The 14,761-nt window shown below is 43.0% G+C and overlaps 2 protein-coding genes across 2 annotated transcripts in view; one reads left to right on the top strand and one right to left on the bottom strand.

Moving 5' to 3' along the window:
• The first annotated feature begins 2,173 nt into the window (after positions 1-2,173).
• Positions 2,174-10,330, top strand: garem (GRB2 associated, regulator of MAPK1). The gene is made up of 6 exons (XM_072688064.1): positions 2,174-2,500; positions 4,518-4,658; positions 6,350-6,480; positions 6,895-8,091; positions 8,736-8,920; positions 9,158-10,330. Exons 1-6 carry the CDS (start codon positions 2,380-2,382, stop codon positions 9,966-9,968), a joined length of 2,586 nt encoding a protein of 861 aa, XP_072544165.1. The 5' UTR covers positions 2,174-2,379; the 3' UTR covers positions 9,969-10,330.
• Positions 10,331-12,439: 2,109 nt separating this feature from the next.
• The window catches only part of prkdc (protein kinase, DNA-activated, catalytic subunit), a 46,778-nt gene continuing 44,456 nt past the window's right edge, over positions 12,440-14,761 (bottom strand). The window contains exons 84-86 of the mRNA XM_072688063.1: positions 14,407-14,595; positions 13,387-13,526; positions 12,440-13,039 (exon numbers count right to left, since the gene is read on the bottom strand). Of these exons, the coding sequence (XP_072544164.1) occupies positions 12,835-13,039; positions 13,387-13,526; positions 14,407-14,595 (534 nt within the window). The 3' untranslated portion in view covers positions 12,440-12,834. The remainder of the gene's footprint in view (positions 13,040-13,386; positions 13,527-14,406; positions 14,596-14,761) is intronic.

Here is a 14,761-nt window from a genome sequence, read left to right as displayed (position 1 = left end):
GATCTTCACCACTTACTTCAACAATCAAGAGCAAACCAATCTAATGCTGTGTCTGATACAGTGTATACTTGTATATTTTGTATGCTGTATAGTGCACTACTTTAAAAAACGCAGTGCTGAATTTTCAGTGCACTGTAAAATCCCACAATGCATAGTGTACATATATAATATATACAACCAATGTACACTAAACAGGCATGGGATACCCATACCCAATTTGTGTGCATCTTCTCAGAGGATGAGTGATGTTCAGACTGTTTATGCAACACACACAAGCTCACACACATACCAACGTTAACTATATGGTGATGTGGCTTTTCACATGCAGGGTCTAGTGAATAGGGCACAGTCTAAATGTAAAACAGGCTCCTCCAAAATAACCTCCCTAATGAAGTTCTAATCATCTGCTGCTGATGTGGACTACCTGATTCTAATTCTAGACACTTTAAGTAGTAATAAACGGGGCTGTGCCCTAACTTTTTTCCTTACATTTCTATTAATTACATTTTATAAATTCAGTTTTCAGTTTTATGTGATGTTTAGATATATTACCTCCATCTCTAAACATTGTTTAAATGACAATGTGTTTTTCATTGTCAAAAAGGAAATGATTTATTAATTTGAGAGAATGGATTGTTAACCTAAGAAAACAATTTATTAAATTGAGAATTTATTGATAAATCGAACAACTTATTAAATCTCTGGTTGGTTGGTGTGGCGCAACAGATAACACCACTACCTGCCACTGAGCTACCACACCATGTGGGAGGCTGGGGTTCGATTCCCAGTCTGGGTGACTATGCTGCGCTACACCAATAAGAGTCCTTGGGCAAGATTCCTAACACTACACTGGTCCACCTGTGTAATATGAGTAACCTTGTAAGTCGCTCTGGATAAGAGCGTCAGCCAAATGCCATAAATGTAAATGTAGAGTGAAGTATTATATTAAGAGAAGGAATTGTTAACTTAATGGAACCATTTATTAAATTGATCAAACAATTTATTATAAAGAGAAATCACTGTTAAATTGAGGAAATTATTTACTCATTTGAGATAATGGATTGTTAACTTAGGAAAACAATTTATTAAACTGATAGAACAAATTACATTGAAAGAGTGAAATATTATAATGAGAGAAGGGATTATTAAATTGAGAAAATGTATTTAATTGAGAATTCCTTGTGAAAATGAGGAAACGATTTATTAAATGGAGAGAACAAATTATTTTATTGACTGAAGGGATTGTTAACTTAATGGAACCATTTATTAAATTGATCAAACAATTTATTATAAAGAGAAATCACTGTTAAATTGAGGAAATTATTTACTCATTTGAGATAATGGATTGTTAACTTAGGAAAACAATTTATTAAACTGATAGAACAAATTACATTGAAAGAGTGAAATATTATAATGAGAGAAGGGATTATTAAATTGAGAAAATGTATTTAATTGAGAATTCCTTGTGAAAATGAGGAAACGATTTATTAAATGGAGAGAACAAATTATTTTATTGACTGAAGGGATTGTTAACTTAATGGAACCATTTATTAAATTGAGAATTTATTGATAAATTGAGAGAACAACTTATTAAATTGAGAGAGTGGAGTATTATATTAAGAGAAGGAATTGTTAACTTAATGGAACCATTTATTAAATTGAGAGGAGGGATTATTAAATTTGATCAAAGTAAGAAATCACTGTTAAATTGAGGAAACGATTTATTAATTTGAGAGAATGGATTGAACTTAATAAAAAAATAATTTATTAAATTGAGAGAACAAATTAAAATGAGAGAGGGAATTATTATAATAAGAGAAGGGATTATTAAATTGAAAATTCCTTGTGAAATTGAGGCAAAGATTTATTAAATTGAGAGAACAAATTATTATATTGAGAGACTCTGTTAACTTGATGAAACCATAAATAAATTGAGAATTTATAGTTGAGGGAACGACTTATTAAATCGAGGGTTTATGTCTCTAAATAACTATCATTTACTAATACGAACCGGTTCAGTTCGCTTTCCTTTTCTGAACCGGTTTTTTTAGAACCGTCACTAAACGCATCCAGCTGGAAAGAAAATCGGTTAAACCGAATCGATCTTGGCTCGCATCACTACAACATGGCGACGGTTTCCCGGGCAACCGCGCGGAGCCGTTGGGAGAAGGAGGAAGCGGCTCCCAGATCTCTATGGTCAGAGAGAGCCATGGCATTTCCTGTGAGTGTAAACAGACCCGTCGGGCTGCCATGGCCTCGTCCTTTAAGTGAACGAAGACGAGCGTCCGACGAAGCGCTTTCTCCATGAATCAGCCGCTCTTCGCTGCGGATGAACGTGGCGGCGGGGTATGAGGCGCGTGTGTTAGCGAGCGAGCCACCATGGACGTGGGTTCAATGCTGTACAACAGTTTAAAAGATGTGACCTGGAGCTCCACCACTCTGCCCCTGGATCGGCTGGTCAGTGCCTACAGACTCCCGCAGATTGTGAAGCTGGACGGCGGTAAGCTCGAACTTCAGGGACACCTGCCCGCTTTACAAACCCAGCCGCCGCTGCCGGCCCTGTTTTCGGGCGGGTTTTTACCGGGGCTGTGCGGGTTTGGCTCTGTTAAACTCGCCCCGACTCCCGAGCGTGGGTGGCGGCGTTAGCTCGCTACTCGCCTGGAATTCCGAGCATTAGCGAGCGAGCTAGCTAGCTAGCCAGGCTGGTAGCTACGTTAGCTAGCTAGCTTGTTAGCTAGCTCCATTGTCAGTGTTTGCGGATAGTTGCAGTACGGTATGTTTAGCTAGCTACGTTACCCAGCTCTTACTAGCTTGTTAGCTCGTTAGCTGCTAGCTTCTAAAACCAAGAGTTAGCTACCGTCCATAACGTCGGACAACCAAACACCACCTAGATAGATAACACTATCAGCTGTTTATATAAAAAAAAAAACGCAGCAGCTGGCTTAGTTTTCTCGGCTTCAACGCCAGTATTTACGCGTATTTAAATGTTTGTATGTGTGTAAGTTTTTAGCTAGTGCTATTTAGCTGTGTGTAGGTGGTCGAGGATCACTAAACTCAGTCTTGCACATTTTCGTTAATCTTTAAATCATGGGCCGGTAAACCGGGTATAGGCGGGTATGAGCTATAGATCACAGCATCTGCTAAAGCCTGGCCCTCTTGCTCTCTGTTGGTATAGGAACTGGCTTGACAGCAGAGATTTGATTTACATTACAGAGATGGCTTCAGTGATAAGGTTATGATTTTTTTTTTGTCTCTAATGTCAGCATATCCTCGCTGTCATGCTGTCATATCTCCAATATAGAAAGAAAAAGCCTTAACTTTCAGTGAAAGGCGTCCTAAAATGATTGGAGCGTTTCTATTGGTCCATTGATCATTCAATTTTAACACGAACATAATACTGTGCAAAGATTTTTGGCACCTGTGGAAATTAGAATCATTTTAATTGAATTCGCTCAGTATTATTAAAATACATACAGATAATATTAAATATTAAAGTTGTGGTTGTACATGAAGATATACTGAAGACCCACCTCTTCAGAGAGTACTATGGTCTGCATATTGGCTTGTGTTTAGTAGTAGTGCTAAGACTAGCTGAGGTTATTCTTGAGCTTTTGTAAGTCGCTCTGGATAAGATTTTCTGCTAAATGCCGTAAATGTAAATGTACATTTGTCACTGTGTTTGTTGAAGCATTCCCTCCAGAGCTCTCCTCATGGGTGTGTAGTATCATTTCTAGCTATCATCATCTGAACAAAAAATCAGGTGAGCTGGTGATGGAATTGAACACTGTCCACTTGCACGGAGAAATCTGAGACCAAGCTCGGTCCTTCAAACTAGTTCGGAAGATAGCAACTACTTTCTTCAGCATGTGAACGTCCTGTCCTGATCTTTTACTGTAATTATACTTTTACTGTATCTATGACTTACTGACCTTAGGTGCCTCAACCTAAGTACCGCAGTACTGTGTATGTAGGTATCCACCTCATCCAGCTACCTGTTTTCACTTCCAGTACGCATCTATCTGAAATCCTGACAAAACGCAGAGGGGAAAGTTCTGGGAACAGTCTGGCATAATCTGCATCCAAACAAAGCCTGAATCATTAATAAGGAACCCAGATGAGTACTTTAATGGCACCCCGCTGTCTGTGACACATTCACTTAGTCAGGTCGGGGCCGCTGAAAAGATGAATAACTTGTCTGGGTGGGAATTGGTGAATGAAAGTGATTTGCATGAAGATGCAATCTGGGAAGGATACATCCGTAGATTTGGATGTAAATGACTTCCCTTAGCATTCCCTCGAGTTGAGGAGGCCGGCTAGGTATTAGCTTAATTAAATTTAGAGGGCCTGCCTGTTTAACTCTTCCAGTATATTAGTGATACTACAAGAAACCTCCTTTTTCGTGTTCAGATAATGTCTCTGAATGCCCGTGTGTGCCTCTGAGGTCTTACCTAACTTATTGTGCTGATACTAAAGTGTCATATTTCCATATTGATGCAGATAAGTGTCTTTCTCTCCAGGGGAATCGGTGGAAGGGCTAAGAGAAAATGACTACCTCTTGATTCATTCGTGTCGGCAGTGGACCACGATTACCGCCCATAGCCTGGAGGAGGGCCATTATGTCATCGGACCGAAAATCGAGATCCCTGTCCATTATGAGGGTGAGGCGGCTCGCAGTGTTGTGTAGGGCCAGCTCTCGCTCGCTCTGGGGACTGACAGTGCTAACACTGTACATTCAGTACATGCTGTGTAGAGAATGTTTATATGCCAAGCTCTCAGATGTGCAGTACTGCCATATAAAGAACTGAGCGATAGCAGAACAGTGTCAAGAACAGGGCAAGCCCAATTTTCAGAGAAATGGTCAGTATAGTGAAAGTACAGCATCTTCTGTGTAGACTGCAGCATTTTCCATCAGTTTTACGCTGGCAGCGCTGGCAGGCAATTATCTAATTGACCTCTCGTATAGACGTCACTCCAGTGACTGACCAAATGCTGAGGCCTGGAAAAAGGTCATTCCTTTCAGCCCAAAAATTGATGTTCAATAAGTGGTGGTAAATTCCCTGATATTCTGTGGCTGAATAAATTAAGTGCATTAACCCCCTTGTTGCAACTTAAGTTAATAACAGCCCCAGTGGCGCAATCTAGTTTTAATGCCATGTAGCGTGGACTTTTTGTTTTTATTTATTTATTTTTCCATTACTGTGTAACTAATGAACTATATGATTTTTTTTGGACTTGACACCTGGGCTTCTGCTATAAAGGACTAGTTGAAGGATAGGTTTAAAGTAGGATAGAGGAACAGTGGTTGCAAGGTAAAGCTCGCTGATGGAGATGGCAGATACTTTAAAAAGGATAGCTCCTCAACATGTAGGTTAGCCGGTTTTCACAATGGTGGTGAAGGCTACCATTTACAAGCTGCGAAAACAAAAGATTAATCTGTGACCTTGCTGTTGTGGAGTGGAGTTGCTAACACAAAATTTTGTAAATAATTTAGCAAATGACATTGCCACCTTGAAATCCTTAAATTATTTCTGGTGCAACCAGCTGCCCTCAAAGTGTATCACAAACAAACAGCCTCATGAAGGACCAGACGAAGGAGCTATCAAACCAAGTCCAGAACACTTGTCAATCAATCAGTCAGTCAGTTTGGTTATAAAAGGACAGAAACTCCAATGTCCACCATTTAAAACAATTATTACAGATTTCAGTTTTGTCTGGCAGTCCACCCATAATCTGTGTCCAGATGAGGAGGCCATTACTCAAAGGAGGAATCAAGAGGCCAGTGGTTACTCTAAAGGAGTTGGACAGATGTGAGAAAGCGTTCACAGGACTTTAGCCCGGGCACTTGGCGCAGATGAAATCCTGTTTGGACGTTGCCAAAAGGCAGCAAATATGTGGAAAAACAAAGGTCCCCAGTCAAACGAGACCAAAACTGAACTGTTTTGGCACTGTTCTTAACTTCGAGAACACCATTTCCACAGTTAAGCAGCATAAATACAAGGGTCCAGATGTGCAGTGCTTATGACTGGCATATTTCCAAGAAGAATCACAGCTAAAGATCTACCAAGGTTCTACCAAGTACCGAACCATGTAAAGACATATTGGGTGGATCAAATGGTGAATTGACTCAGATTTCAGATTCGGCTTATGATGCTCTAAAATGTGAAAAAAAAGTCAAGGGTGGGTGAATAGTTCTGGAGACACTGTGGATGGCATTAACTCTACACAGCATGGTTTTTGGGTAGTGTTTTGGCAGAGTGAAAAAAGCAGGTGGGAACTAAGCAAAGCGGTAGCCCAACTGAATGACTGTTAACTTCTTTTTTTTGTTGTTGTTGTTGTTGCTGCATGGTAGGTCAGTTCAAACTGTTGGAGCAGGACAGGGACATTAAGGAGCCTGTGCAGTACTTCAACAGCGTGGAAGAAGTGGCCAAAGCATTCCCTGAGCGAGTCTATGTCATGGAGGAAATAACGTTTAATGTTAAGGTCTGGCATGCACATGTGACTCTGGTACCTCCTCTATACTGCTTTTCTGATCCTCTTAAAGTGATCACCTTAATTGTTTCGGAATTACGCGTAGTCTGTACAGCCTTTGTCTGTTTTTGTATTTTAAGTGCGTAATTCGTAATCTCATTATCTGTATTCTGTTACTTCCTAACCCTGATTAGCAGTATGTGCTCTTGCTTGTGGCATAGCTGATGGGCCAGTGAATCGTAAACAGACCTTCCATTGTGTTCTGAACTGAATTCACAATGAGGTTGTCTGCTGTAAAATGCAAAGTCCCATTGTCTTTGAGTGTCCTAAAGTCTTTGTTCTTTGTAGTTGGCTCAAAAAAAGGTTATATAGGTTGTGAGGAAGTCAAGCATAAAAACGTTTCTGAAACGGATGTGTCTCCTGCAGATGGCCACGGGCGAATGCAATGAGGACACCGAGGTATACAACATCACTCTGAGCACTGGAGACGAGTTAACCCTCATGGGCCAGGCTGAGATCCTCTACGCCAAAACCTCAAGGGAAAAGTCCCGCTTCAACACCATCTTCAAGCGCATCGGCAAGCTCAACTCTATCAGCAAGCTCGGCCGTGGCAAGATGCCGTGCCTCATCTGCATGAACCACCGCACCAACGAGAGCATCAGCCTGCCTTTCCAGTGCCGCGGCCGCTTCAGCACCTGCTCCCCACTGGAGCTGCAGATGCAGGAGGGCGAGCACACCATCCGCACCATCGTGGAGAAGACTCGGCTGCCCGTCAACGTTACCGTGCCTAGCAGTCCGCCACGCAACCCGCACGACCTGCACCTGATCCGCGAGGGCCATCGCTATAAACTTGTTAATATTCAGACCAAGACGGTGGTTGTGTGCTGCGCGCTGCGCTCCAACAAGGTGCTGCCCGTGCACTTTCCTTTGCATGTGTCCACGGCCCTGCCGAGGTTGCTGGTGCCTGAGGGGCTGCTGCACGGAGAAGCCTGGCTGGAAACGGTGGTTCACCGATGGTTCGCCTACTGCCAGGAGCAGTTTGACATCGACGATTATTCAAGGGCCGTCCGTGACGTGCGGGTGGACTGGCTGGAGGACGGCAAAAGCCCCAAGAAGAGCGGTACTGGCGGAACAGGGAGCGGGAGCGGAGGTGGAAACAGCAGTAGCAATGTCGGTACCAATGGCTGCCCCACTCACGTTCACTTGCCAAGCTCGCTCAGTTCGGCTCGAGATGAGCTCACCCAGTCCTTCCATCGGCTGTCCGTCTGCGTCTACGGTAGCAATCTTCATGGCAACAGCGAGGTGAACCTGCAAGGGTGCGTTAGCCTGCATGGGGACTACGTGCCTCCTGAACCGCCGGACGCTGATTATCTGTTTCCTGAGCTGCTAGACACCTCCTCAGGGCCAGGCAGCTTGTACAAACCGGATATGCCGTATGAGGAACTGTGGCTGGATGCGAAGAACCGTGCACCTGTACATGAGCTCACCGAAGGGGTCAGAGTAAATGCTGGCATCTCCAACTGCCCCACTGTCGTGTCGTACCCCAGCGCAGGTTCTTCTAGTGCTATCCTCACTACAGATATCAATCTACCTCCACCCCCTGTGCCTCCAAAGTCTGAAGCTGTGAGTATGGCAAGAAAGCTTTAGTTTTATTTGGTTTACCTTCTGTCTGTCTCGACACAGGTAATGCGGTTGCTTGTACTGGTTAGTAAACAGAAGAAAGTACCTTTGTCATGGCAATGTCCAGAGCTTAATACCAGGTGCTTCTAGTGTCTCACAAATACATGTATATGTATTACTAGTCAAATGCTTTACCGGTTAGTGAGGAATATGCAAATTCTTTAACTAGTTTAATATTTAATTAAATTAATGCACAATGTAGTCAAGGATTCTGGTTCATTTGACCCACATACATGAACATTTCAAGCATAAGTACCCTCCGCTGGTTTCCTTAAACTTTGAATAATTTCAGAATTTTGGGTCAGTCTCTAAAAAATATATTTATAGTATTTTTTCACAAGATGAAGTTCTCTTTCCCACTGCATCATAGTATCACCAAGCTAAGAACATCTTTCCCATCCACTTCCTCAACCTATGTTTAAGCAGCAGTGTTAGTCTGTAATATCCCAGACTGTCATGGACCTGTTCATGACATGCTTTCTTGTGTCTATCGTTTTTATCTAAAACTGTATCATCTGAACATTTTTAGGAGCCTCTTTTTTTTTTTTTATCACTTAGTGTGACTAAGAATCTGCTGATCCTTGCAGGTGAAGGAAGAGTGTCGCTTGTTAAATGCTCCTCCAATTCCACCACGGAGTTCAAAACAGATGGGCCAAAGCTCCACAAGCTCCTCGAGTGCCCCGGTGCCATTCCCGCCCACCAAGCCACGGCAGACAGACACTCGCTCTCCAAGTCCAACCCTGTCCTACTACTCCTCAGGCCTGCACAACATGTGAGTACTGATCTGTCACTTTTGGTTCCGTAAAGAAGCTGAAGATGTGTGAAGAACCTTGTAAAGCTTTTCGCTCAATGTCATCAAAAATTCTGTACACAGTTTTTTTTTATGGAGCCAAAAGTGATTCTTCTGTGGCAACGATTGGAAGTGTCAGACCGGGAACATGCGTAAAATAGCTGATTCCCAGTCCATTCAAATATATAGTATTTAACTTGGTCCTCTCTCTTTCCTTAGAGGAGGAGAGAGCGAGTCGTCTAAAGAACCGGACGACCAGAACCATGTGTGTTACCCATGCAACTGGATTCGACCCGATGCCAACGAGAACACTAAACTGCATCCCTGCCTCAGTCCCTCCATGGACGCCGCCCTCTCTCGTCTGTCCTGGCCGAACGACTTCTGTGGGGGCGACTTGCACAAGGCAGAGGACTTCTCCTCAGTCCAGTGCCGCAGCTACTCCAGCTATCCAAGGAAAAGGACCCCCGGTACCCCTAAGGCTTGTTCCTCAGGCCTCTTTGACTTCAACAGAGGAGAGAAGTCTGAGGGGAGTGCTGCTGCCCCAAAAGCCCAACAGTCTGCTCAGTTTTGTACTAAATCTACTAGTTATACCCTGGAAATGTACAGAGACAAACCCATTGAGGAATGTAACACTAAGCAAAGCCAGTCCTGCCCTATATTGCCGCCAAGAACCCCTAAATCCAGCGATGCAAAGAAAGATAGGGAATGTCCGTCGACACCGGTCACCGCTGTCGACGCTACAGAACTTCAGGTGGCGAGCTGCTTGGTCGAGAGGCCACAAGAAGAAGCTATGGGGTTGCAATGGCAACCACCAAACAGCCTAGCAGGCCTTTCCATTGAAGAGGTCTCAAAGTCACTACGGTTCATTGGGATGTCTGAGGACGTGGTTGCGTTGTTTGTCAGAGAGAAGATCGACGGTAATTTGCTCCTGCAGCTAACGGAGGAGATTCTGTCTGAGGACTTTAAGTTAAGCAAACTACAAGTGAAGAAACTTATGCAGTTCATTAGCGGCTGGAGGCCCAAAATGTAAGCTTGAACAAAACCTGTCTACGGCAAAACATGCAATGTGCTGCGGAAAGCAGACCATAACACCTTGGCCTTCAGTATTCCGTCAGACTGTTTTGTATCTATATGCTATGCACAGTCCAAAGTCTTGTAATGATTTCCCCTGGTTTGTATAGAATATATATATAGGGTGCTTTGTGTATTAACTTCTACGTCTTGACCTGTACCCTTGTCTGTGTAATCTTTCTCTGTGACCTTACGGTACCTGCACAATGAACTTAACACTTTGCTCAAACCCAAAGCCTTGAGGAATATAAATAGTTTGACCCAACCTAATTATGCCTTCACTTTTCTTGGTTGGTGATCAATAAATATTAACAAACCCTTTTTTGTGCCACATGTACATATTTAAGGACATCACCCTGGTTAGTTCTGACCCTTTTTTTTTTTTTTTTTTTAAACAATACAGTGTATTTGTCTGTATGCAATAGGAAAGTGTACAGTGCACACGGTCAGCTTTACCTTGAGGACAGAATAGTTCTGATTGGGTTTGATTTGAGTACTTCTATGTTATTTAACCAAAAGTTCAACTAGAAACACACTGGTAAGTTGGTCATAAATGGGTCATTACATTGTTTTTCATTCGTTCAAGTAGAAGAGGTTTGACAGATGGTTGCATCCGGGTGAACTTGGACCATTTAGGCTATGTTCAGACTTTCAGCTCAAATCTGTTTTTCTATCCAGATTGATTTTTGATAGTCTGGACAGCCAATTGCAGTCAGATCTGTGCCAATATGTCACAGTCTTGACGTTCTAGCTGCTGCAATTGGATTTTCAAAGTGTCTTCTGCAACCCTCGCAATGGGACAGTCAACGACCACGTTAAATCCAGAGTAACCCCTATCTGTCCTGCTGCTATGTTATTACCACAGCAGCCTATGCATGTAGGTTGAGGTCTGAAAATGCTAATCCAATCCGATCACTTGTGAATAACAGTGCGGACAGTCATCACACCTGATCCGAGGTGAGAAATAAATCCCATTTGCCTGATGTCTGAACACAGCCTAAGATGTGTGGGTTATTATTATGAAGCAAAAAGGACCAGGCTGGTTACTCAGTACGGTGGTCTTTGATGGTTCAAAGAATACTTTCAATCATGAAAAACAGAGCCCTGAGTGGCCCAGTGGACTAAGGCGCTTTCCCTATGATCAGAGGATTGCTGGTTTGAATCCTGATCATGCTGCTAGCCATCAGCAGCTGAGGTGATGTCAACCCTTTTGGGTTCTCCCTCCTACTTTCCCCTCTTATCACAGCTGTTGAGAAGCTTGTAAATGAGTGAGTTTGTGTCATATGACAGGATGGCTTATATATGAAATCCCCAATACCACTACTACCACCTGTGTGATGATTGCTTAAGCTAACTGAAAACTTCATGATTAAAAGTGTTCTTTGACCCACTGAAAACCACAGCGGCAACCAGGATTCAAACCAGCGACCCTCTGATCATTGTGGCCTGCCGCTCTCCCCTACATCACACTAGTGCAGCGCTAGCCATCACTGGCGTCTGCTAGCTGGCGTGCCAGAGACAGGTATACAATGCTTCCCTCCAGGCGTGTTGGTGGCAGTTCAAAAAAGAGGTGAGGAGAGAACACGGTATAAAACTATACGGTATAATCTAATTTGGGGAGAAAATGAGTAAAAAGAAGAAAAAAACATCAGTGTGAATAGCTACTTGCAGATAAGCAAGTCAAATCTGACCTGATTTCCAAAAGGCACGAAATAACAGTTAATTATTTAATATTAGCTTTTTTTTTCTAAATAAAAAATTTAATTTTTATAGCCAGCTAAAAGTCTTTGACCCTGTTTACACCTGGTCACATCATTTGGATAGTATCTGGATTGTCTCCTGATAAGATTTGAGCCACATGCATTTACACTTGGTAGTCAAATACATCTCTGGTTAGTCGGACTGAAATCTGATTGTTGTGCAATGAGCAAATTTCCTTAGTCAGTCCTACACAGCAATTATTACTGGTGTTTTGGTTGTAGTGGGAGGGGTTTTGGTTGTCGTCTGAAGTGGTTTGAATGATCGGATTTGTATCTGGTTTAAATGGATGTGTTTACACTGCATTTTTTAAGAGGCTCTGCCTTATCCACATATAATCCCAACACCCAAGATGCATAAAGGGACCAGGTATAAAAGGGGACTTTCGGTTCTCGTATGCAGGATTTCTGCCAATTTTTCCTTGTGAAAGACTTCTGGTTCTGTATAATTCTTGGGTTAGCTTACTGCACTGCTCTCTTGAGGTCTATGCCCCAATTTTGAATGATGCTTAGGTCTGAAGACTGAGGGGCACCTGTATATTAAATTAATAAATTAAATCCCAGTCAATATGCTGGAATACTGGAAAAGTAAGCTGTGCTTACTTGAGCTTACACACATTTTAAGCACAATTCCATATACATGCAGAGATGAATAAGACTCAAAGCCTTGAAGTTAGCAAAACCAGTTGTCATTCAGGCTTTATTTGCTGCCCCACAGTGAACACCTTGATCTCCCAGTTTGTGACCAACAGACAATCATACCTTCCGTCCCAACAATGACACATTATACACAGACCAACTGGTGGCAGAAGCCGTTCTGTCAATAACATCAGCAAGTCCTATCAATCAACTGACCACACGGGTGGAGCACCACATCACTAGTATGAGAACATCACACAGTAATCTGATACAGAGTCTTCCATTATTCTTTATAAAATTTAAAAAAATTATTGGCCCACTTTTTAATTACCAAAGAATTTGGTGTCTGAATACAGTATAGCTGTTGGATGGTTGGAGTTGGTAGGAGTCTAATCATGTTGTGTACATAAAAATGCACTGTTTGTAACCTTATATCCAGGGTTCCCAACCTACCCATACCCTGCCCAGTAGATTGGCATCAGTTGCTTGATCAATAAGACAGTCCACCTGGTCTTCCACACTAAGGTCTTTCTCTCCAAGTCGGGCACGTATGTTGTGTTCCTCACTCCCTCGAGCTACAGTCCGCATGCCCTTAAACGCGGAGGCTTTCTCGAAGCCTAGACACAGCTCCTCACTGAGAGAGGAAAAGCATCGCAATTACAACTCATAACAGTAAAGGCTTTAATTTTACTTGAATAAAACTTTAATCTGACACTTTTACAAAGGACTTATATCAATTTCTAAAAATGAAAGCAGAGTTTTCAGCCAGTTTATATCAGGTTTAAAAAAAAAAAAAAATCAATAATATACATAAATAAATAAAGCTGTCAGCAGGCAGATATCAGTGATCCATGCTGCTGTGCTCTTAATGCTGGAACGTAGCTAAAACCAGTGTTTTTGAAAGCTTACCCAAATGTCTAGGGGAAATGTAAAGCTCCTGAACTTGGTGAGGGTGGAGCCTGATTAATCAATTATACCTACCTTGTTATAACTGAGGGATTGGCGCCCTCTAGCTTCCTACGAGCAAAGTTGACCTTTTGCAGTGGGTACCAGTTGATCTCATGGGTATCCACACTTTCAGTCCAGGTACCCCCTTTCTTAAGCTGTTTCACTGCAAAGTTCTGAGGGGAAAAAAAAAGAGGCACAGATGTCTTGTAAACAAGTGCAGTTCAATCTTGAAGGTTGAGATGGGCCTGAAAACCCAAGATTCACAGGAAACTAGGCTGTTCCAGAGACAAATTGCAATAGTTCTGCACTGAATTGTTAGGATACACTATATGTCCAAATGTTTCTGGACAGCTCTTCCAATGGATGCATTTAGCTACTTTGGGTGGCGCCCACTGCTGACAAATGTGCACACACAGCTTGTCCCTGCACAGAAGTGTTGGCACCATGCCTAATAGCAGCCATGGGCTAGAGGGGTATGAAGCCCCTCAGCATTGAACAGTGAAGCAGTGGAACTGTGAAATGATGTATGGGAGTTGGGGGTGAGGTGGTCTGGTGATCATCCAACATCCTGATTTCACTAATGCTCAGTACTGGAAATTCAGATGAACAGTGTAGTCCTTCATTCAAACACAGTGGCATTCAAACCATGTAAATTCTCTCAATCTGATACGCGCAATTAACCCACGTGTTTGTAGCTCACCCTAGCACTAGCGATACTCCTGCCACTAGGAGGACAAGGACACATGTGAAGCCAGCCACTGGCTCTTTTCGAACTGCTGCGGAATTGCCGGGCAGCCGACACGCTCAGACTGTGTCGGGTCCCCAGCTCCACCGCACGAGATAACAGACGCCTGTGCCGGCCAACATCGCTCAAGAGTGATGAGGGGAGAGAGAGAGCCATCTACCCACACAGAAGGTTGATGATGGCAAAGCGGCATGGCTCGGGATTCGAACTCACGACCACCGACCCATAGTGGAATTGCATTGAACTGCTGAGCCCATAACAGAATTATGTGAACTTTTGCAAGCCACTGTGCATGCTACATTCCCTACCTTCCAGTCTAACGAAGGCTCTTTTACGAACACGTCCATGGTGTTGAGCAGCAGCTCGGGATCGTCTCTGAAGGCGCGGAGAGAGTGCACCATCATGCTGCGGATCAGACCTGACTCCGCCATGGGGCGCATAAGAGTCACAAACTGTCGAGTAAGCCGGAATGGCATCAACTCCGGCACAGGTAGAAACTGCAAATTACACACACACACACACACACACACACACACACACACACACACACAATATTTTATTAAAATCATCCTATATTAGTTTTAGATTTTTTTTTAAAGCCTAAAGAATATTTACACTCAAGAATAGAGACCTGGGAGTGTGAAGAACCTTCAAACTGCTAAA

Source organism: Salminus brasiliensis, chromosome 9 (assembly GCF_030463535.1).
Source record: "Salminus brasiliensis chromosome 9, fSalBra1.hap2, whole genome shotgun sequence".
Lineage (NCBI taxonomy): Eukaryota > Metazoa > Chordata > Actinopteri > Characiformes > Bryconidae > Salminus > Salminus brasiliensis.
Note: the sequence above shows the minus strand (reverse complement) of the source record. Positions and strands in the feature narration are given on the sequence as shown.